At 41.8% G+C, this 24,755-nt stretch overlaps 1 protein-coding gene across 3 annotated transcripts; it reads right to left on the reverse strand.

Moving 5' to 3' along the window:
- Positions 1 to 562: 562 nt before the first annotated feature.
- lhfpl3 (LHFPL tetraspan subfamily member 3) lies at positions 563 to 23,791 on the reverse strand. 3 transcript variants are annotated; one of them, XM_061029914.1, is made up of 3 exons: positions 22,736 to 23,783; positions 2,040 to 2,270; positions 563 to 642 (listed from the first exon to the last, which is right to left on the reverse strand). In XM_061029914.1, the coding sequence occupies exons 1-3, from the start codon at positions 23,172 to 23,174 to the stop codon at positions 620 to 622; spliced, it is 693 nt and encodes a 230-aa protein (XP_060885897.1). In that variant the 5' UTR covers positions 23,175 to 23,783; the 3' UTR covers positions 563 to 619. The 3 variants fall into 3 exon arrangements, with proteins under 3 accessions (XP_060885897.1, XP_060885896.1, XP_060885894.1); XM_061029913.1 differs by having other exon boundaries at positions 583 to 667; positions 22,736 to 23,788; XM_061029911.1 differs by lacking the exon at positions 563 to 642 and adding an exon at positions 1,183 to 1,959 and having other exon boundaries at positions 2,006 to 2,270; positions 22,736 to 23,791.
- Positions 23,792 to 24,755: the final 964 nt, after the last annotated feature.

The raw sequence follows: 24,755 nt of genomic DNA on the forward strand, positions 1-24,755 counted from the left end.
AAGTTCCTCACAGGAGTTTTAATCAAACGAGTTAATAAACAAATGTTCAAATCCAATCAGCTTCATGAACACAGAATTAGCTAATCAAACAAGAAGTTCAAAACAATACAAACATATTCAAATTTCAGATACAGTTTGATGCAAAACAATTTAAGTGATTATAATTCTAAGAGTGTTTATCTTTGATATCAAGTTTGAATATTTACTGATTATGTTAAAAAAAATCAGTCACTGGTGAAACATTTAAATCATCAAGTTATTACATGATGATGTTTTTTGATTATGAATATCATTATTGTGATTAATACAGTTTTTTTTTAATGATCCAAACAGGTTACTGAAGGAGCTTTTGATAACAGAAACAAAGAGCTGCATCTTCTCCGCAGGGTCGATGATTATAGAAACTCACAGAGTTTAACATGTTTAACTTTAAAATGGAGATTTAAAACTTTCAAAAGATAGAAAACATGTCAGGCTTTAATCTGGATTCTTCATCAAAATTGCTCCATGACAAAAAATCCCTGAAAATATCACATGGCCTAGTCGACAGGTAGGCGAGTATTTTTCACAAATAAAACCCTTACCTGTTTGTGTGCGACGGCTTTCCAAACACCAAACCTTATATGGCATTATTGCCGGCCTCTGTGAAGATAAAAGAGGCAGAAACCTGCTCAGTATAGAGAAGATACAATGACTGATATTTGTTGACCAGCAGGTGGCAGCATTACATCAAACTTCGGCTCTTAAGGCTCTAAACAAGCAGCATGCATTCAAACTACACCCCCCCCTCCCCGTGTGTTCCTAACTCGGACAGGTGTCACTATCCATCCTCCTGAGTGACAGGAGGGGAAAACATCCCGTCCAAACTTTGATGAATCTCCCTGTTTTCAATTCCGCTCTCATATTTCTTCTACATCTGCCTCTCCTCTTCCTCGGCTCATTATCCCTCTCCGTCTCGTCCTTCCTCTCCGCTCTATTGTTTGATAATGGCTTCACCCTCCTAACAACATTTATTTATCTTGTGCTTCTAACAGTGGACTGTGTCCCGGCTGATAGGGTGTCTGTGATTAATTTAGACAGGCTGCCAGCAAGCTGTGTAAACAGCCATTAGTAATTCATGACTCCGTCCAGCATCGCCCCCCCCCCCCCCCCCGGCTTCAATTAACCCTCGCTATTGGTGCATTCTTCCTCCCAGTCACCCGTCTTTCTCTCCTTTTTGATCTTCAGCCTCCTTCATCTGTATTCTCTTCTTCTCCTTCTTTGCTGTTTAAATCATTCTCCCCGGCGTCCGAGTGCAGTTGTCATCTCGCCCCAATCAAGAGAGAAAAATCTCAGTTATAACAGAAGCGAGCAGGAAGCGGCCGAGCAGGTGGTGTAAAACATTCCTTCTGATGTATGCAGGTGATTTAGTCAAGCGTGGGAAATTATGCAGAAAGGAGATAAGGGATGGTGTCTTCTTTTATAATTTCCAGCTGCTGGGAGATGGATTCAGTCTTATTGTTGCTTTGAGTTTTAATAGAAAGTCTAATTAAGCAGAAAATCTTTTTTATTAACTTTCTTTTAACTTTGACTTTTCTCAGACTCAAGACTTTAAAATCTTAATTAATGGACTCCACGTGCCAAAAGTGGAATTCAATCTTGGCTGAACTGGCTGAATGCTCGAGCCGTAAATACACAGAGCAGACATTCAGGCCAGCATTCGTTCATTTTTTAATTAGTTTGTTGGCACAGGTTTTGTTTTGTAACCTTGATTTCACACCAAACCGTCTCTGAGAAGTAAAACATTTGATACTTGTCTTTTGGTGTCTCACTTTCCAATCGGTGGAAAATCTGTTGGAGGATGTTTTCTGACTTTTTTAGGATTCGCTCATCTCGACTGACAGCTGATCGATTGAGTTGGTGCAGAAGTTTCCAATCTTTCCGGTTTATAACCCGCTAAGGCAAAGCGATGATCTCTCTCTCTCTCTCTCTCTGAACTGAACTGCATTGTTCCTGGAAGGTGCACCCTGCTGTGTCACATGTCTCCATCATCCTCTTACTGTCTCCCAGCAGCTCCTCGGACATCAGGCTGTCCTGGCGGTTTCCCAGGACGAAGGCGAGGAAGGACAGGATGAGGGCGTCCATGATTCCCATGATTGCGAGGATGTAGGCCCAGCGCACCGAGCAGGCCCCGAGCGTGTACTTGTCCGTCTGCTCGCCACACATCCGCTTCACCTCGTCGCTGTCCCAGCCGTCCGGGTAGATCATGCAGCCCAGGATCAGACATGTTCCTGGAACAGAGAGGGAGAGAGAGCGAGAGAGAGAGAGAGGCAAAGGTGGGTCAGAGCTTCAGGGCGTCACTGCCTACCGAGGGAGGAAATTTAAGGTACAAATAAAAGTCATATTAAATCTTTGTCAAATCAAAAGTACAAAGAAAATGCACATCAGTCAGTCAACAAAAGACAGAATAGTTAAAGGTTGAAATGTCTGAAATACATAAAAACTGAAAGTAGCTATTACAGAAATTAAAAAACTGTAAGGTTGATGAGCTTAGAGTGATTTATGAATCGATGAAGTGTGTATCTAAAAGTTTCTTCAGAGTTATAAAACTCAGAAGTAAAGCTGAATGATTGAAATAGTTAGTCTGAAGTGATGACTTGAACGTCTGTGAAGCTAAATGACTCTGGATTTATGAATCTGAGTTTGTCTGACAAGTTTGGAAACAACCGTTCCAACGGGAGAAAATTGCAAATAAATGTCAGCCTGCAAATTAGGGAGTGCAGAGAAAGAGAGGGAGGGAGGGGGCTGACGGCGAGGGGTGAAAAAAGAATGAGGCGGAGAGGGTTGGAGAATATGTTTCACAGCTCCATGTGGTGAGTCGGCGTTGAATCCATCAGCGTTCTGCTGCACTGAGCTGTTAGAGCAGAGTCATCTCACATCTCTTCAGCTGGCAGCGGGGATTTGTTTTCACATTTAGTCACTCACACAGTCGGCCGAGGCTATCGGATGATTAACAGCTCTGAGCTGTCCGTTTACCGTCGTCGAGAGTGAAGCCAAAAGTTCATCATGTTGAAAAGCTTTTCAACACGATGTCTCCTGTGCCATCAGAGAGATTTCTCTAATTATATATATTTTTTTACATTGTTTTAAAAGCTGTCATGGCTAAAGGAGGTTAAAAACAGTGGAGGCTTTTCACCAGGCAGTCACACAGTTATAGGATATGTTGTGTTCATTATTCTGACCCTTCATGCTGTCTCCCAATTTGATTTTGCCACATTGCAGACTTTTTGTAATATCGCTCCTACTGAGGCAATTATTTTAAACTCGTGCTGTGCCGCCAGGAAACTGAAGCAAATCCACAGAATGTTATTTTAAATCTAGTCGAGGTCTCACAGATACCAAAAAAATATGACAAAAAGTGAAAACTGAGTATTGCAGCTAATTAAATAATCAAATAATTCCCAATGTATCGAGAACATTTACCAGATAATGTGTAAAATCTCAGGTATGAATATTTAAATCTACAGATTCAAAGACAGGCTGGAACAATCAGATAGAGAAGAAACATGAAGCTGTCACACCGTGTGGAAAAGATTGTTTTTTTTTTTAAACCTTCCTGAAGCTGAGAATGAAACATTTCTTTGTCTGACCCATTTTTTTTATTCAGACAAGCCGGTGAGAAGAATAAACACGCCCGTCGGATCATTTCTCACTTTGATTTCCAGAGACTGAACTCCCTCAGTCCTGTTCAGCAAATGTGCAGGATTTAAAAAAAAAAGATCACTCACACAATGCTGCAGTGTCTACAAATGTTCAACAAATATGAATACAATGTGTTCTTTGTTAAGATGTCATTTGGGCTGATCTTTTCCAGGGCCTTAGTTTTGAGTCAGCTGCTTTAGTTCCTCATTTTCGGTGCATTATGAAGTTTTGGAAGCTTGTTTTGGCTCCATACTATTTCTTAGTTTTTGTTCCCTTCTCCAGTGTATCCCTTTGTGTTGTTGTGGTTATCCTCTCTGGGATAACTTTAAGACTCTCCTGGGGTCCGCACCTGTAAATTTAACACACAAACCTGACTGTCACCGGTTTATCTGATACATTCAGAGGCCTGTTTCGTTCTTCTCTTCTTCTGTTTTAGGCGTCTCTAAAGCTCTAACAAACTGATTTTTTCCCCTCTTCCAAAAGTAAAAAACGCAGCTGATTGAAATGTGGGGGAAGTTTTAATTTCTGACTCTCTTGAGAGGAATGCATTCTCACGTTTTCACAAAACTCTTCACCTTTTGAGCGTTTTCTTCCACAGCACATCAGCTTTGACTTTCTCTCCGTGCATGTTGGAGGATTGGGGCACAGTGCACACACGTCTCTCCCGTGTAAACAACCCGCTCTCCTGCAGGCTCTCTCCGCTGTAATATTAATAGAACGAGTCGAGCTGCTCGTTGTCTCGGCAGCAAATCTTAAATATCCCACAGAGCTCGAGTGGAGGGGGAAACACGCTGGATCAAAGAGCTGCTTCTAACGCTCATCTGGATGCTGTTAGAAGTCCTTTTCTGTGCTGCGGTGGTTTAGGATAGTATCACACTACCTAAAGCTAAATAGTAAGCTTTTCAAAGAGGAGGAAGTGGGTTTGCAGGACATGAAACTATCTCATTGGCGTCGCAGATTGATCAAAAAATCACAACGTTTCAGTCCCTCTGAACCTTTTGTCAAGTGTGTTCTCAAACGAGTCGTCCCTTTTTCCACAAATTTAAAGAACCTTATCTTTTAACTTGTTGCTCTTTCAAAAAAAAAAAAAAAAGAAGAATCTCATAATTCGTTTCTCTCCTCTAAACTGCGTCCAAATGGCTCTGCAGTCAGCTGAGGTCGATCTTTATCTCCGGGGGGAAATTGCTTTGTTGTTAGCCTCGCACAAGAAAATGTTTAACCACATGTGTCGTGTCTCTGCAGCCACAGTGAAACATGCAAGCATGCTCCAGCCGTCTTTTTCTTCTGAAATAAACCCTCCTCCTCTTCGTCTCAACACCCCGGCAGCCTGCACACACAATCCCGGGCCATAAATAATGAAAAGACATTACGAAAACCCTCAGACGAGCCCGTCCCGTCAGCTCGTTTCCAGACTTCAAATGAGAGACGGTGGAGTGAACTCTTCAGTGTTTGTCATCGCAAACACTGAAGCTTCACAGCCCGGCTATACCACTTCCCACTGAAGAAGTTTGCCATTACAACGTTTTTCGGACGTCCCTTTAATGACCGAGTGTCCTTGATTCATCTCTCTTAGACAAACACACACACACACACACACACACACACACTCTTTAACCTTCCTTGAAGGCCTCCCAGCTGACAGCTGTTGGCAGCGACATGCGGACAATCAGACGAGGAGGTGTAATAATCTAGACCTCTGTGTCCAATCACTGCATGCTATTAAACACACACACACACACACACACTACTGCACCTCCTGTTCTCTGGACGTCATGGTTATTGGAGTGTGTGTTGATTGGCTGGAGATACAGAGATCTCATCCTGTGTTCACTTTGCAGCAGCATCAAGGTGGACGAGTTCATCGGGGCAGATGAACCTTCTCCTCCACCCTGACCTCATCGCTCGTGATCTACAGGGGGCTAAGCGAGAGTGTGTATGTGTGTGTGTGTGTGTGTGTGTGTGTGTGCTGAGAGATATAGGGCAGCATGATTTGCAACATGAATCCCCCCCCCCCTCCTCCTCATTAACACTTCTTATGTGAGGTTCAGTGATTCACAGGGTTTGTGCATCGTCCGCTCATGGAGCAGATTAATGCGCTGACGGAGAATTCATTTTCCAACATGGCTCACGTTTCAGCTTCATCGTGCCTCTTCGGGAAAAACCAATGAGTGATGTCACAGGGACTCGTCCATGCTTTATACAGTAGAGGACGCTCAACATCGCTGCGTCCTGTGAGCAGAAAGTTATCAACATTTTATCGAACGTGAAACAACATCTAACAAACATCGCCAGAAGAGCTGTTTGTTAATGCTTCAATTTATCTGTTGGGACTTTTTCAAACAATCCCTCTAAATACTGAGGGCTATCGGGGCGTACATAATCATTTATTTATGCCGAAAAAGTGTCTGAGTTTAGACACAAAGCTGGTTAAACCGAGAATCTGTAAGTACAAAACAGAATCCTGACACATTCAACTTCCGCTCAAAGAAAAATACGTTAAATATTTCATCAGTGCATGGCCCGATATTGAGAATGCAGATACATAGACGGCCTTTTATTGCTATCTTTTGCGTATATGAATATAAAGCATGGAGGATAATAAGTAGAACATTAACAGTCCAGGATCTTAACTGCTAAAGCTGCAAAAACCTAATTCAATTAAGCATCGCGCTAAACTTCCCTGCTAACGCTTTAATCCGATAAAGGAGCTGTCTGAGTAAGGGGGGGGGGGGGGGGGGGGGGGGGTGCTGAAATCTGAAACAGGAGCCCCCGAGTGGAAGCTGTTCTCCGCTGCTCTGCACCACACAGCTTTTACAACCTGCCTGTGATTTAGACGCTGACTCGAGGTCAGTCCCAGCTGCTCTGTATGCATGCTCGTACTCAAGCGGTGGAAACAACAGACCGATTTGCATGAACACTTTTTCGATTCCCCCCTCCATCCTCTTCAACGACTGACACCACCGCTTGTGTTGTCGCCATGGGAGGGGGAGGGGGAGGGGGAGGAGGGGTAGAGGAAGATAAAGTAACAAGTGACAAGAGTGAGGAAAAAAGGAGAGAGATGAGAGGAAGGGCAAGAGCAAGAGAGGTGCCTGATTAATGCAGCTTAAAATAACATGATCGGCTTCAGGCGGTAGCTCGTCGAGAAGGTAAAGAGAGATGATGACAAGAGTATCAGAAGGTGTTTCATGACAGTAAAAAGACGAGGAACATATTACGAGATTTCAGGAAGGATCGGAAACCCTGAAATAAATGTGTGTGTGTGTGTGTGTGTGTGTCGTCTTCAGGTGTGGATCGACATGAAGAGGGCGGAGCAAAGGAGAGGGAGTGAAGATAAGAGGGACGGCAGAAAACGAGGGTTACAAGGTTGGAATCCCAATGCACCGCCTTGAGAGACACTACGGGAATGAAAGAGGCCGTTTAAAGATGCAACGCCAGACGGAGCACGCGCCGACACCAGAGAGAGAAACACAGAGGGAGAAACCACACTGAAAAAGACACAAAACAGACACACACACACATCACGCCAGCCAAGTGAAAATCAACCCTCTGTTTTACTTACTACTGAACAGCATCGGCCATTATTCTATCTTCATTTAATTGATCGAAAAAGCAAAACGGAATTTTTACGCTTTTTCAAAGACTAGCTATTTTGGGACGGTCCCTTGAGGAGACTTTAAAATGATTGAGGATCAAATTTACTAATCGAATCATCTCTGAGAAGAGGGATGTGACAAAGAAAAAGCTGAGTGGAGGCCAAAATGAAGTCTTATGAAGAGTTATTTTTTTGAAGTGCCAGCATGTTTGGGTTATTTCCAGAGGCCCCCCTGTGCCCCTTTGTGAAACCACAGAAGAAACAGAGTCTTCTTTTTTTGCCCCATAATCTGCATAAAAGGTACTACAATGATCCTCCTGGGCAGTATTGTTTTCCAACCTTTAGATGCTTCCCGTAATGTGTGCAGCCCCCTGCTGTCTCACAGCCCACAGGAGAATGTTTCACAAGCTGCATCCAAACTCAGCGACGCTATCTAACATTTTTTTTTTTTTTATGAATTCCTCGTTTGAAGTCGGTCCTAGTTGGAACAGTCTCCTTCTTCAGCGTTTTCAAACACGCGCTTTAATCAAGGCATCCTCTGATTTCTTCAGAGGACAAAACATGTTGGGGGAGTGGGAGGTCGCACCCTGCACTGAGCAGCCGATCAAATGGGATGAGGGAGATGCAGCGTCACCATGGAGACGGGCTGCCTGCTGTCCCTACTCAACAGTGATCCAGGGATTTGTACCGATGAGCATCAGAGCTGCACCAACACGCTCGTGCTGTGGTGTGAGAGTGACACACTCAGCCTCTTCTGATTCTTCTGCTTCTGCTTTTGCACACTCACATGAGCAACAAATGACAATCACCAGGAGGAGCTTTTGTTTTCTAAATGAACAGGAGGACCCTTCAGTGTCCCATGAATGACTCCCAGAGATGGTTATAGGAGGTCAATCTAAGTGAAAATGTCAGAAAATTCCTGCAAAAATGGTCAGAAATTCATGGAACAGTCATTGAAAGTTCCCAAAGATTCCCTGCAGAATTTCTGGAAATTCTGGGGAAAGTTTCCAAAAATGCAAATAAAAGAAAAAGAAAACTTCAGGAAAGTTTAAGAAAATCCCCCAAGAGATAAAAAAAAAATATATATATATGTCAGGCTTTTGTGGGACAATATCCACAAATCCCTGAGAGATTTCCTGAAAAATTCCCAGGACAGTTTTTGAAAGTTCCCTGAAAAATTCCCAGGAAAATTCCAGAATATCCTGAGGGGGAAATTCACAAAAAAAAATCAGACACAGCACCTGGAGTGCATTCCTTCCTTCCTTCCTTCCTTCCTTCCTTCCTTCCTCCTGTCTTACCCCACTGCACCTGAAACAGCTCACCTTGACCGTCTTTCAGAGAGGGGGAATCGAAGAGAGAAACAAAGAGTGATAGAATGCAGAGAGCACCAAGAGCTGTTTCCATGGCAACCAGCAAGCTCGAAAAGGGGGGAAGGAAGGAAGGAAGGAAGAGCGTTGATGGGTGGCTGAAGTGGCCGCGCGCATCGCTGAAACAACACACGTCCCGTCCTCCTCCGTCTCTGCACACGTTCTGAATCAGTATTTTTTAAAAATTTTTTATCCATGACCTTTGAAAAATGGCGACTGTAAACACAACACGGAGAAAGGAAAACTGTTAACCCTTAAAACACATTTACACACCTGAGAATACACTTAGAGCTTAACAAGTTAAAAAAAGCTGTTTTTTTTAAAGGTATGTCTTTCTAGTGTCTTCCAAAACAAAGTCCCTAGCCGTGTTTCAGACTTTTAAAAGTGGGTCATGAGGCTCGACCTTCACTGAAGTTTCTTCTCTATAAATCAAGGAGCATCCGTGCATCATTCGCTCTCTCAACACTGACGGCCAGGTGTCATAACAGAACTTGATATATGTTGAAAGTTCTGCACCTGTGCTTCAGTCTCCTCCAGACCAGCAGACAGCCGAGCATCACTCATTAAGTCAAACGCTCGCACGTCAAAATGAACATCAGTCAAAAGCCCGGACACTCAGATGGGTCACTGTGTCCTTGTCCCGCTGCCTAACTCAGGAGGAGGAGGAGGAGGAGGATAAATCAAACATCCCGACCCACTGATCAAGAAGATAAACCCCCGATGGGAAATCTATGAAGCCTCCTCCCTCCTCCTTTGGGTCCATGTGGGACAAATCAACACGGCTCTGCTGTAGAGGACGTGGATACAAAGTCTAACGGCTCAGACAGTCGCATCATGTAGCCGCTGTTTGCTGGTCAGAAACTTCCAACGAACTATTTCTAAACACAAAACACATCTGTCTGTGTGCATCTATATGCTGCAATCTGCCGTCAAAGCACATCCCAGATATAATCTATTACGATTCAAACTGTGTTTTCTTTTGAGGTTTCTGTTGTGAGATGAATAATCAGGGAACACCAAAGGATTTTTCCCTGCCAGCATGAAAAATTGCCGAGACCGGCCCACAGACATGCTGGCGATCTGAAACATAGTCGACAAAAAAAAAAAGAATAACTTTGAAGGAATACATAATTCATGGAGTTTAAAATCTGTACTTTAACAGATTAAATGGAGTACTTTGTGGTACTTTCTCTGTTCAGCATACAGCACAAGTGAGGCTTTTTAAAAGTTGTTAAAGTTGGTTACATAATATGCAAAATACACTTCACCATGTTGTTCTCACACTCCTATGTGTCCCTAGTCGGTCGACATACCTGCTCCACCTTTCAGGAAATGTGTGGATGTGATGGATGCAAACACAGCACGGCTATGATTTCCTCTTAGCGTAATTTCAGTCAGATGTTGCTTCACACCCCAACCGGAGAACATAAGCTTACGTTAAGCCGATCGTTAATGCCTGACAATAAACGGCTTACGTAGTGCAACAGAAGGAGCCTCTTCTTCTGGCTATGTACAATATGTGTACATGAAATCGTCCCCATTAGCCCCAAACTACGTCTCCACATGTTGTGAATGAGGGGTGATACAGCGTGCTGAGACTCTTGTTTTGTTGCTTAGTTGTCATTTCCCGTCTCATTTGGTCGTTTTCTGGTGTTGCCTGTTTTTCCCTCGTGTGTATTTTTAGTGTTTCCTGTTTTATTTTGTAGTTCTTGTGTTTCTTATCTTGTCTTACTTCCTGCCTTTGGCTGGTTTTCCATCCATTTTGATGGTCCTGATTGTCTTCACCTGTGTCTGATCGGTGTACCTTCTGTTGCCCCATGTTCTGTTTCCTCTCGGCTCCATTTGATTTTCACCTTTTATGGTTTTTTTTTTTTTTCAGTTTTGGACATTTTTTGGACTCTGAAGAAGTGAGCCTTGTTTTTGTTAAGTGAAATCATTTTTTAAACTACATTAGGGTCCTCCACCTTTTGTTTTTGCGACCTCAGATTTGTGACAAGTCCGTCCCGTTGGCTGCTGCTCGGTTAGTCTGAATAATCATTTACTGGTTTTGAATTATATTTAAAGTGAACGGTGGAAACATTGGCTGTGTCCAATTTATTTTTTGGCTTTTATGCGTTTATTGAGAAATTGGACAGTCGATAGAATCAAAAGTCAGGGAGAGAGAGAGAGAGAGAGAGAGGGTGGGGAACGACATGTGGGAAAGAAGCCACAGGTTGGATTAATTTGTAATTTCCTGCACTGTAAACATGCTAATGCAAACATCGCGTCCGTTTATTTTGGGATCTTAAAGTACATCGCCCTCTGGTTGCCTTCGGGCAGGGAGATGTAATGTGTAAAGATGCTCTTTCCCTCTTTGCCCTCGGGTCCTAATTAGAGGGGGATTGAAGTGGCTTCAACATGTAATTAGAAAGCCGGGGAGAGAGGAGCAGCTTAGGAACGAGTAGATTCACAAAAAATACTGAGGATGAAGAGGAAGGAGAGATTCAGAGGTCGGACAGGGTGGAGGGTTTTTCTGCAGCCTTCTTACTGTATCTGATTTCAGGAAATATGGAGATTAATTTGCGATCTTGAGCCACGGAAAATAAGAAGCAGATATCTGCAAATGAAGTATAATACATTTTAAATGTTGATTTTTTTTTCTGTTCAGGGATTTAAATTCTGAAAAGAGGCTGGACTCACTAACCGGCCTTAATTCATACAATTCTAACTCTAAATGTTTTTTCAATCCAACCTCTCAAAGACTGAGCTCCTTGTCATCCCAGCCGATCAATATCCACTTCGGTATAACCAAACTCATGCCCACAAAGTTTCCCTGGAACCTAAAGCTGTCATTAGACAGAATAACAAAGACCTTAGAGGCCAAAGGTCATTCCAGAGAAACAATAACAACAAAGACCGCTTTTAATGTGCAAGGTCGTAACAACCCGGGCTGTGATGTCCAAAATATCTCGTCTGTAAAAAAAAACAAAAAAAACTGTGAACTCAGATTGAAAAGGCCCGAGGGATTAAGAAGCAACAAAGTCATTCACCGGTCGATTTGGCAGACGGTTGATTCAGGGGGGTCTCGGTTCAGCCTGTCACATCACATCACAGCGAGGAGAGCCTCAGAGCTCCGTCTTGGTTTTAACTTAAAGTTGTGGGAGGTTATGAGGAGTTATGAGGAGAAGGGCAGGGGGGCAAAACCAACATTTCTAACAACAGACGTACAATAAAAGTAATAATCTGAAATCTCTTTTACACCAATCCCAATCTCAAGTCCCCATCAGCTATCAACTGTCTTCATCTGGTATCAAATGTTGAAACTGAGACATTTTGTGCCAATTTGAATTTGATGTAAACATGTTTTAAAAAATTGGACAAAAGTTGGGACAGTGGCAACAAAAGCTAAAAAAAAACAAAAAACCTGATTGAACCTTCACAGTTCATAAGGTCGATGAAGATGTGAATGAGTCTTTGCATTCACAAATGTGAGCTGAAACTCTGATGATGCAACGAGGAAACGGTGAACAAACCAAATCCAGGAACGAGTCAAAAAGTGACTTTCTGTTTGGAAATCCAGGACGCCCCGTTCTCTGGGTCATTTATTCACATTCTGGACGTATTACACCAGCATGGCTCTGAAGTTTTATGAGTTTGTGTCTGATAAAATGCCCCTCCTGGATTTAGACCCGACTTGTCAACCGTTAGAAAATACTTGGAGCGTTGCAAATCATCGCAGTCTGCACGCTATGTCCAAACCTTTTAGGAAATGGGGTCGTCATAAGTCACTCGTTGTGTTTCTCATTTGAATATTTATTCTGTGGTGTAAACGTGAGTCTGCCCAACAACAACAACAAAAAAAAAAACAGTGTGAAGTCATGCAGGAACATTTCCTGCCAAAAATCAGTGTTTACCCGTAAATATGAGATCGATGCATCCCTGCTGGAAACCTGATGGAAAAGGTTCCACGCGGATAGTAGCGCTACACATTTCAAACGAGCGTCGACCTACATCTTTAGAGCTGCATCACTTTACAACTAAAACAGCCAATTAGAAACTTGATTCCGTGCACCACTTTAATCAGTAAAAACATTTTGGCTGCTCAGACAGGACGATGTTTAATGCATGCGTTCCCTCTCAGGCTCTGCAAACTGGTCTTACTGGGAAGATCTGAGCAATTACCTTACGCGGGGAATCAATCGGGAAACAGTCCGGCTGTGATTGACTGAGTGGAGCTTCTTCCAAACGGATTGAAAAGATGAATATTTAAAAAATCAAACAGATACTGTGCATTTGTATTAATATATGAAGATGTAATTCAGGGTTGTGGGTTTTTGATTAAATGTGGTTAAGTTGGAAGTAATTCTTCAACTCTGGGATGATATAAAATGCTCCGTTATGGAAGCCTTAGAGATGCAGAACAGACTGATATCCATAACCCTGCAGAATAAGTTAGTTTGTGTTATTCTGAAGCTTCCCAAAAGACTTTAGAGGCAGCCGGGGAAACTAAGGCGTGAGTGTTTTGTCCTCCTCTGGGACCAGCTTACGCTCCTTGAGATTATCACTTTCCTCCTGCTGAGGGATTTGTCACTGATCCCTCGTGAATAAAGGCAGCGGGCTATTTAGTGACGCTCCCTGAGGGACACATAATACAACAGGATAATACAACGGCAGTATGGTGAACATTTTTCTTTTTTAGCAGAAAAACACAACATCGTCTGCTTCACTGGTACTCCCACTCAGCATCTCTGAAACATGCACTCTGATGAATAAATATCTTTCCTGTTGCTGTTCGACAACACACCGGGGACGTCTAACTCTTGAGTTGCCAATCATTCCTTCTTCCTCTCGCCGCGCCGTTCAGCTCTCTCATTTTCCAATCTGTGTCCCCAGCTGTTAGCCCTCCTGCTGCTCCATAACTAGCACCTGATTAGGAGTGTCATTAAGCTCTATAACTTCAGCGCATTCACATCCCGCAGACGCTCCAGGAGAGACCTCGTTATCTCCCCATCAAGCTTCGTCTCTCTCTGTCTGGAAACTGGACACCCTGTCACCATCGTCCCACCAATTTAAAGGGCAGAACGGCAGCAGATTTTCCAAGACAGGAAAGTTTCTTTCTTTAGCCTCAACAGAAAACCAGATATCACGAGAACAGGCGTGTGTGAGTGGCACACCTGAAGCTCCTAATTATGTATACAAATAACTATTATTTACCATTTATTTCTACCCAAATCATATCTACTTTAAAGGCTTTATATGTGATTTTTTTTGATCCAGCAGATGTCGCCCTTGAGCACCAGCATGAAACCAAAACAACTCGCGCTGCATTGTTGTGTTAGCATGCTAATGCTAGCGATCTTTATTATGCTCGTATCTTCACACTGCATGTAAATTTACCTGAAATGAGCGTGATCTAGAAACACAGTTAATCAGTGAGTACAGTATGTTATTCTTCTTTTCTCTAGTCCCTCAATTAAACAACTTTTATACACGAGGGGAGGAGTCAGCCGGCCGTCCGGGCGATGTAAACAAAGTGAAGATAGGACTCTGAAAACATCACAGACAGTGGGACTCTGGTGTTACACCCATTGTAGACAGTCATGACTCACAGAGTTATTTTCAGATATACTTGATTTATATTATATTTAAGTGTGAAAAATCACATATAAAGTCTTTAAAGCTCCAGTGAAGAACCTTTGAGGGGAGTAAACAATCCGATTTCAAAGGGGGTCCATGCCACCATCAAGTCTGTATTCAAAGTGTGATTATACGGCTATAAAAACAGATACAAAGGAACAGTGAATATGTTCAGTATAATCACATTATTCTGATAATGGAAACTTCTGACGAGTTTTGAATCTGCGTCAAAGCCGACAGAGCTGACGGACACGGGGTGGCCATCGTTGTTTATCCCGTCTCGAGGGCCTTTGGACAAGCATGGATTGAGACAAATCTTACATGACAGCTTTGATATGACTTTCATAACACCTACTCGCATTTACATTTTTGCGACATCGCTCGGAGTAAATGTGGGACGTTGATGTCGCTTACATTTGCATGATTTATTTTCAGGAATTATCATTATCATCATCATGAGTAGTCTGCTGGAGTTTGGCAGTAAAAAAAAAAAAAAAGGAATGACATGACTGACAAAATCAAGACGAAGCTTTTTCCTCAAGATCATCAAAAATATCCCTACAAACTTTGGAGTGCAGAAGAAGTTATGTCTGCCACTAGGGGGAAAAACATATTTGAGTGCACATTTGTTTATACAATTTGAGATAATCCCAATTCCTTATAAAAACTTCAGGCACACTTTTCATGCTTGAATCACAGCGGCCTTGGAGCTAATAAATTATGTTTTGTTAGTGCATGAAAATGTTCCCGTCTCTATAAACACCCCTTAAACTACAGTTAATTTCTCTGCATTTAAGGGGATCGGATGAATATGAAGATTTGGGACTCTTGGTTTTCTCCTCTCCTCCTCCCTCGTCTCACATCATCTCGATCTCTCTGCTCGTTCCCTCGCCCCTAACGACGCCGCAATCAAAACTGTCAGTCACACTTATAAGGCTTTAAATACCTCGAGATTCCCCCAATCGGACACACCAACCGTGCCGTACCTCGAAAAACAAGCCCGAGCCGCTCCTGCAGCCTCATCCGTCCATCACGTCTTCGCTAATCTCCAGAGACAAACACATCATCACCTCCGGACGACATGCGACTCATCAACAGGCTGAATTAAACATCTCAGAATAAAGCGACCTTGACAACAAAGGTTCAACTTCTCTCAGTTTGGGCTTCGTTTTAATCCCCGTAACTCAACTTTGGGCCGTTCTGAAATATAATAATAACTTTTTAAATAATGTTTTTTTGAAAATGCAAATAACACAGAGCTGCAGCTAGCAGGTCTGAATACTAACTATACAGTCGTTGGTGCACATTACTGTCACAGTTCTCCTCTGGCTGCAGCAGATTTACGTCCAGCTGACGGGCAGACATGATGACCTCTTGTGGTTATTTTAGCAACTCTGGGCACACAGTGTTCAATCTCACCTCTCCACTACACACCTCATTAAACACCTCACCCTCTGTGACACCTTAACATCGCCTCTCCTGCGTTGTGTTTAGATTTATCCTCGGGGTTTGACAACTCTATAAAGTAGATCCCTGAACACTCGGGTGGTACACTGATCATAAAATAAAATCGTTTTTGTTTATTTTTTGCACTTTGCATTATTTCTTTATCCCTCTGTTTGAAATGTGACTTTGTTTTTACTTAAAGGCTTTATATGCGATTTTTTTTTTTTTTGATCCAGCAGATGTCGCCCTTGAGCACCAGCATGAAACCAAAACAATACCTGAAATGAGCGTAATCTAGAAACACAGTTAAGCAGTGAGTACAGTATGTTATTCTTCTTTTCTCTAGTCCCTCAATTAAACAACTTTTATACACGAGGGGAGGAGTCAGCCGGCCGTCCGGGCGATGTAAACAAAGTGAAGATAGGACTCTGAAAACATCACAGACAGTGGGACTCGGGTGTTACACCCATTGTAGACAGTCATGACTCACAGAGTTATTTTCAGAGGATATACTTGATTTATATTATATTTAAGTGTGAAAAATCACACATAAAGACTTTAACTAATCAGTGGAAGGTCCCATGAATTCAAAATATACTTGTAATTTTTCTGTAAGTGATTACTTTCTTTAATATTTCTTTGGGAATGTGGCTGTATTCAAATTCAAATTATTCCATTTAATATTATTTCAAAGTGTCAGAGGCCTATCGAGGTCACCAACATGTCACTGTCCCTTTAAGATCCTCGTCATCTATAGGAGGTGATCCACTTTCTTAATCCTGGGACTCAGATATAGACTCCAGTTGAGATCTGTGAGCTTAGCTGACTTGGCTGGCTTTTAATTTGGCTGATTCACTCTGCTTAGGTCGGCATCTTCCTCTTCTTCTTCTTTTTTTACGTGTTACTGTAGTGTAGTGTATTTTGACCCAGTGTTAAGTCCCCATTCACCCAAAGAGACCTCCAAAAGAAAAGAGTTTCTTTAAAAGGCAGCTTGTCTAGAGGCCACAGGGAGAACAGCTGAGCACTTTACTGAGCGCAGGAAAGAACAGGAAAGAGGACAGAGGGTTTCATTTAAAAACACACCTGCGGGTGGAGAATGTCTTTCTTCTGTCCTGCTAATAGCTTCTTCGTGTGTGTGTGTGTGTGTGTGTGTGTGTTCATGTGACATCACTGTAAAGCCTCTCAGACTCTTCCTGTCCTTCATTATATGTGTGAGAGGATAATGACCTGCTGGATGTCGTAGGCTGCTCTGTTTTAAATCCAGAAGGCTGCAACTGGAAGTGTTCAAAATTAGAGATGACCGACAGCCAATTAGAAAGTTCCCCATTTATTTATGTATTTAATGCCAAGTGATATGAGGAAAAGTACTACACTTACAGCACTTCTATTCAGGAATTAGATCACAGATTTTGGCTGTTTTTTTTTAGGTACGATGGAACAAACAAGAGCAAGGAGTAACTTCACTGAAAGAGCTGAAATTAAAGTTTTGTTGCAGGTATTAAAAAATAGTTTAGTAAAAACAGGTAATTATGTTATATATGGACTTCTAATTGAAGAAGTTTTTTTAAGAGTACATGAGGCTTCTTATTGGATTATTATATGTGCGGGAATAACACAAGCAGTGTGTCATTATAAAGACTTCAGCTTTCAAACACCCCCCGCATCACTTCCCGTTATCTCTCCTCTCTCTCCTCTGCAGACGCAGCGTGATATCGTCTCTGTGTATCTCTCCCTTACACAATGTGAGGGTGATAAGCAGCACGCACCGCTTCCACTTGACATCTTCCTGAAGGTGTAAAATTGAATACTAGACAAGACAGCGAGCGTATAATATCAGACAGTCGGATGCTTTTTTTTTTTTTATCAGGGTGTGTTATCAGGCGGCAAAACAAAAGGAAAACCAGAGCTCTTGTGTTCTACACTATAAAACATGCAGCTCTCTCGTGTGATTCTGGAGGGCAATGTTTGGATCAATAAACCTCCCTGAAGCTTTCATTTTTTTTTTTATCTCCAAACCACTTAGAGAGGCAGAGGAAACCACTCATTGCTGGTCAGAAAACCAGGAAATGGACCGTGTGTGTTGGAAAACATCACTTTTATGGATTTCTGTGGATTTTGCTGCCTTAGAAACGGGGGCAGCTGTTTCAATCTCCATGTGTCCCTGTGTTTGTATATATTTATATGTGTGTGTCTGTGTGTGTGTGTGATCCAGATGGCCGTCAGAGCTCTGGAGGCCTCCCATGTTATTGAGCAGCGACATGCAGCCTCACATCAGCGCTGTCTGCCCGCTGCTCTGCACCGAGCACGCTCACATCATCCTGTTTCCATTATCGGTCACACTTTTAAAGGAGGCATTCTTTTTTAATGGCTTGTATAAAGTGTGACTAATGGCTTCGGTAACGGCGAATGAATCACTTATTATGGCTTATATATAAATAATAAGTCATTACTAACCTTGTAGGTCATTAGGTTTGGGGATATCTCTACAGATTGATGGCAAATTAAAGGAAAAACCAACACTGAATGTCTAAATCGTGCGTTGGATTAGATGGCCGTTGGAGCAGATTTCACAAGTCTCTGTGGGATGAAACAATTTATTTTTTAAAGATGTTCTGATGAGAAAAAAAAACTCTCATAGGAGAAGGTTAAGTTGGTTAAAATGCCAAAACACTTTCTATTCAGCATGATCTGAATTTCATATGCAATTCTGTGTAGAGAAATACCAGGATGTGTACTATAGGCCTGAAGCACACTGGTCTAGTAAACCGCCCCACAATGCATTGCAGCTCTCAGACTGTCCAATTGTGACAAGAAAAACAAAGTCAAGGGGTGCGTTCGAAGTGTCCCTCCTATCTCCTTTTCACTATCCACTTTACCTTAACCCCGGAAGCATTTAAGTGGCGGCCATGACAAGAGCCGTTCAAATTCTCTAAAAGTTAAGGAAAGGTGGGTCAATGCTTCCTTTATAACCTCCTTTAGTTTAGGATACACCGGACCATCCTTTACCAAAGGAGGTGAGATATGCCGCCCCACAATTCCTTGCGGCCGCAACATTTAAGGCAAGTCGCGCATCCGACCGTTCACGTAAATTAACGATGATCGTAAAGTGACACAGATGATGTTTTATTCAACATATTTAATTCACTTAAGAATGCTGTGCACATTTGTATGCTTAAAATATTATGTGTAGGTTATATCTTATATCTTTCATCATTAATGTAACAATTAATTTCATACAATCATGTTTATGTTGATGTTGATTTCTGAGTGGACAGGAAGCTGATGGTTTCACTTTTCTTACTTGTAGTCTGGTAGTCTATATTGCTTTTATTTCAATCCCAACATCGTGGTGATTAGGATTATTTCACCGGTAAGAAGGCACAGGGGAACGTTTTTTAGATGCGTTTTTTGTAGTCCATTTTCGGAACATTGTAGTTTCAACACGGCGGACTCACGTCATTAACCTCCGCCGGCCCGTCGCATTTAATGACGTCGCCTAGTGGAAAATGCGGTCGGATTGTCAGAGCAACGAGATCGCCTTTCCCTAAGTCCTTTATGAATTCTCCTAACATCTTTCCTTGACCTCATGACGTTTTCCCCGGGGTTAAGGTAAAGTGGATAGTGAAAGGGGACAGGAGGGACAATTCGAATGCATCCAAGGTTTAAAGATTATAGCAACAAGTAAAAAAAAAACAACCTTGAGCACGCCTGTAGTTACAGTACATGGCCACAGGGGGCGCACAAGAAACAAAACAAAGATCTACAAGATTTTTACTTTCATTTTTTTTTTTTTTTTTTTTGTAATGCCATCTTCGTTAGTCCAGTGTAAAATAATAATGACGCAGCTCACAAAAATGAGGTTTAATTCCTGGTGGACTGGTATGCAGCCAACAAGTCAGAACGACTCGGTTAAAGACAGTAAGCTATCATCCAGAGAAAACAGTGATTTTTATTCCGCCCTCGGGCCAGTGATGATTAAATTATTTGAACTGGCATTTTTTTAAAAACCCACCAAGTTAAACGATAATTATTTCATGACTTCATGGAGTGTAGAGGGAATAAATAATCAGCATAATTTAATCAGCTGATTAGATCATCTGGATGGAAGTAGAGGAGCTGGCATAGAGAGAGAAACTCATCAAAGGTCACCAGATATTAACAAATTAAATTGGCTGTTGATAATTTCTAAGCTGCAAACAAAACTTCTGCAAAAAACGAATCAGCGAACTTCAACGTTCACCTTAGTTTGACTCACTGAAGGGCAGAGGAACAGCACTGGATACTTCTTCAAAAATATTTCTGAGTTGTTTAGTTTTAGGAGACGATAAAAAACAGTTTGGACTGTTCAGCCCAAATCATTGACTCACACTAAAATGAATAGTGAGTGACCTCAATCTTTTTTTACAGATCAAACAAAGTTCAATAGCTGCTTCACTGATCAGCATTGGGACACCTTTCTTGTTAGGAGTGTTGCATCAATATCTAAAATCATTATATTCTGTCCTGTGTGATTTGTTTCTTTCAGTTTGGAGAATGTTTTTTTTTAAGGCTGAAAATTGAAAGAAATAAAATAAAGGTGGATTCTCAGTTTGGGCGGGATGCCAGCTCAGTCTGAAGGACGCCTGCCAACCTCTGTGCAAAATTAAACAAAAGACTTCTGCAAACTATTTCAAAAAATCTCTGCCCGTTGAAACCAGACTGTTTATTTTAATACAATGCAAACTTTTCCACATCAGTATCATTCTAAGGTCTCTTTCTAAAAGCTCTCCGTCCAGTTGAGGCGGAGCTGATGAAACATTCAGGACACGGTTTGAGAGGAGGGCGGCCTTTGATAACACATCACAGCAGAGACACAGAGCACCTGAACCGACCTCTGACGGGATCGTTTCACAATCACGGGGATTGTGAGATTTCAGACTGTTCAGCAAGAGAGAAGAAAATTTTAACGGCCGAGTTCACACCCGTCTGAATGAGACACATCTCACTAGAGGAGACAGAGGAGACCAGACAGATACCGAATGAGGCCGTGAGTGCAGCCAAAATGTTAATATAACGACTTCTGCAAAGAAGAATGGGCACCCGGCCTAAAGGTCGCTGAATCTCCAAAGGGTCGCAAGAGTTCCTCCTTTGTGGATTCACAGGGAGGTGCATTGATTTCCCTAACTGCCCATAAGAAACGTACAATGCTTCTTGTAAGAGGACAATTGATAAAAATGTTTAAAATTTTGCAAGCAGTTCATATGTGTATACTGACACACTCAAGTAAAGCAAAACTGTAAATGTAGTTACTCTTCAACACTGTGTAACTCATTCACAAAATCCACAAGAGGCGACTGCATCAGCTGCTTCTTTTTTTTTTTTTTAAATCAGTCCCCCGGACATGGAGTGAAAAACCTAAAGCCTTAGGTTGTGACACAAAGAAATATGATGCAACTCAGATCTTTGACAAGAAACCCCCTGCAAATGAACTGCAAGAGGGTGCCGTTAGGTCTGTGAAAGAGTTCATCATCGTGGCTTCTCTCTTAAAAAAATCAGGGTTTTATACTCTTGCAGGAAACAGACATTTTCACGACGAAATGGGAAAAACATGTCACAAGAATTTAGAAAACTTCTTTTAAGAGGGCTGACATTTTTAGACTCTTTCCCTCGTGAGCTGAAATAGTTGGCGGAGACATCAAGCTGAGCTGCGCTAGTTCTTTGACTGGAAGAGAATCAAGATCAGTGAACACATGCAGACTAATAATTCAGCTCTGGAGGCTGGAAGTGTGACAAGTAATGATTAAAAGAAGAGTTATATGTGCACCCAGTTTCCTCTTCTCTCGTTTCATTTCCGTGTGTTTTTATTTAACATGCATGTTCGGTTTGAAAATGTTACAGAGACCCTTAATGCGATCACTACAAGAGGAATAATTTGCATATTTCCAATTTACTATGCTCTCAGTTAAAAGGAGAGTCAGTGCAAACCGAGAGGAGCACAAGACTTTTTTTTACCTGTTTCTGTTTTTGTAACATTTTATGATGACTGAGCTCAGGTTTTATTTTTTTGGTGCTGGTTTTCAGAAATCTCAGACACACTGAAAACTATAAAATCTCAGAATATCAGGGCTTGGGGATGAAAATACACACAAAATAAAGCCTATTTGAAGATTTGTGTTGACACATGGTGATCCCAGATGGCTGAAGTAGTGGGGTCCTTCACCTGAAAAAGCAGGGAACATCTGGATTTTCTTGTACATTCTGTCTTGGCAATTTATTTTCCATTCTGATTCCAAGACATTTCAATAAATTATGTGTTTCTATGTCTCATTGACCTCTGAGCAATCTCAACAGAGCTCAAATTAGTGTGTCAGTCTATAACGTGGGTAAAATATGTTTTGATCTTTAATATACAACCTGAAAATGAAGGTTAATCAGGTTACACGTGTGACGCAAGTGACCAAAGAAACTAATGGTAAGCTTCAAAGAGTTTAAATGATTTTAGATGATCAGAAAAACTAATACAACATCTGGATTTTTAGGTGCAGTTTTTGTGCATTTTGGGGTCTTTTATAGGGCTGGGGGATATGGACCAAAACTCATATCTCGATACTGTTTAGCTGAATGGCGATACTCAATATCGATATGTATTTTATTAACAGTGAAAACACATGGGGAAAAAAACGACTTGTTTGTGAATTTAAAAAGTAATATTATAAAATAAAAATGTTCCTTAAATACAATAAAAGAGAGAGAGAGGAGGAGCAGGGTGAAGAGGGACAGACAGTCAGTCATCATCAGTGAGATGAGAAAAAGGTGACCTGGCACCTCTGTAACGTTATTTTAATGCAACATAAACTATATCGATATTAACGATATTGTCTATATATATCTTGTTTGAAAATATATCGATATATCTTAAAAACTCGATATAATTCCCAGCCCTAGTCTTTTATACAAAACTTATTGGATCAACTCCTCAGATTCTGGATATTGTTTTGTGTGCACAACTGAACAGCTGTACAGAGCCCCCCCACCTGCAGTCACAGTGTCCTACCTGCAGCCAGCTGCATCCAGCCACAGATCTTGTAAACGGTCCCGGTGCTGCAGAAGAAGAAGAGCGCGAAGCAGCCGATGCAGGAGAGCACCAGCACCGTGGACATGCCGATGAAGAAGGAGGCGGCCTTGAACGCACCGGAGGGGATGGTGCTGAACTCGGTGAAGCTCCCCTGGCAGGTCAAGTCCCGGGACAGCCCGTTGCCGATGCAGTAGTGGAACAGACCGAAGTAGCCCGCCTGCGGAGTGTCCGCGCCGTCCCCGATCCAGTACGGCTGGATGAAGCACACCACGTTGACGATGGCGAAGAGGATGGTGAAGATGGCCCACAGGACGCCGATGGCGCGGGAGTTGCGAACGTAGTTGGTCTGGTAGATCTTGGCAGCCTCCGACGCTGGGAGCATGGTGGTGGTCGTGCTGGGGGCCCCGGGGACCATCATCTGGTCTCTGTGTGTAAGGTGGGTCCGCTCGGCACCCTGGATCAATGAACCTGCGCTCAAAACATCTGCAGCATCTGATTCGGAAGAGGCACAATCATACTGCGCTGTAGAACTTGTGCTCAGCGCTTGTTTCGGATTCTAGGTCCCTATGCATTAGCCAGTAAGTGTTTTGCTCTTTTGTATTGACAGACTATAGTCAGTTGCACCTGCAGCATCACTGCACACTCGCATCCATGACAGGGTCGGATTTTACGTTTGCTTCTTTATTCTCACAGGCTACATCACTCTGCAAAAAAAAAAAAAAGACCGAAACGTGCGCTCACAAGCTTCAGAAATCCGTGATCCAAGAGAGAGAAAAACACGACTGATTTATCAACACCTTCCTCATATTTCATTTAAAATCTCCCTACCCGACTCCTGTCCAAAGGCGGAGACTGTTATTCCGTAAAAACAGCTTCGTCTCTCTCTCTCTCTCTCTCTCTCTCTGTTATTCACTGGTGAAGAGAGCTCGCTGTAATGATCCGTCTGTTCGACGCCAACAGAACCACAACCGCAGCTGAGATCCTACTGAAGGAGAGTTAGAGGATCGCTTTGGATATTACAGGGCCAGCCCACATCCTTTAATCCCCAGGCTGACGTATTATTCCAGTAACACGCGCGAAATCTTAAACTGCCTTTTATAAAAGAAAAAAAAATCTCAGCAGTGACAACCTAATATTCCTCAATAATGAATAATATTCAATGTTAAAAACAACATATTAGGTTTAGTAACCTTTAACAAATTTTTCCCAATAACATCAAAATAAAACTATAATGAATTTCATTTTATAAAAAAAAAAATTATAGGCTTACATATATTTTTGTTACAATTATGATGTAAAAAGGAAAGTAAATAAGGCTGACGTTGCAGCAGTGACCTTCCAAGGGGGAATACTCAACACACACCTAGAATAGAATAAAATAGAATTACTTTATTGATCCCAAACTGGGAAATTGTGGCGTTACAGCAGCATACAGCAACAATATGAGTAAAAAACGCAATGTTAGCAAATCTAAACATAATATAATATTAAATACAAAGTAAATAAGTACTAAAAATATCAAAACTAAGAATGTGAATATACAACCAGGATTTAACTAAGCATTACTAGACTTAAATAGGAAGATTAAATATGGATAAGATAAGATAAGATATACTTTATTCATCCCAGCAGGGAAATTTAGGTGTTCCAGCAGCCAGCATACATACAAACACAAAACACATATATACATACAAACACACAACACATATATACATACATATTCCACCCATACAAAAAAACATGAGCCCACAATACAGTTTGATATATGCAACTCAGGCTAAAGTTTAAAAGTGTAAATGTCTTCTGTCCTTACTTAAAGGGGAGTCGTTATAAAGTGCAATTGCAGTAGGTAAAAAAGTATTTTTATATTTATCTGTCCTTTTTGCAGCTTAGCTTCCGTAGCCTCCCACTAAAAACACTCTTTTGTTCACACACGAGATTGTGTAAGGGATGCATGTTATTGTCCATAATGTTCAACTAGTTTGTTATGCATATTTTA

This window comes from Labrus mixtus, chromosome 22 (assembly GCF_963584025.1).
Source record: "Labrus mixtus chromosome 22, fLabMix1.1, whole genome shotgun sequence".
In the NCBI taxonomy this organism is placed as follows: Eukaryota; Metazoa; Chordata; class Actinopteri; order Labriformes; family Labridae; genus Labrus; species Labrus mixtus.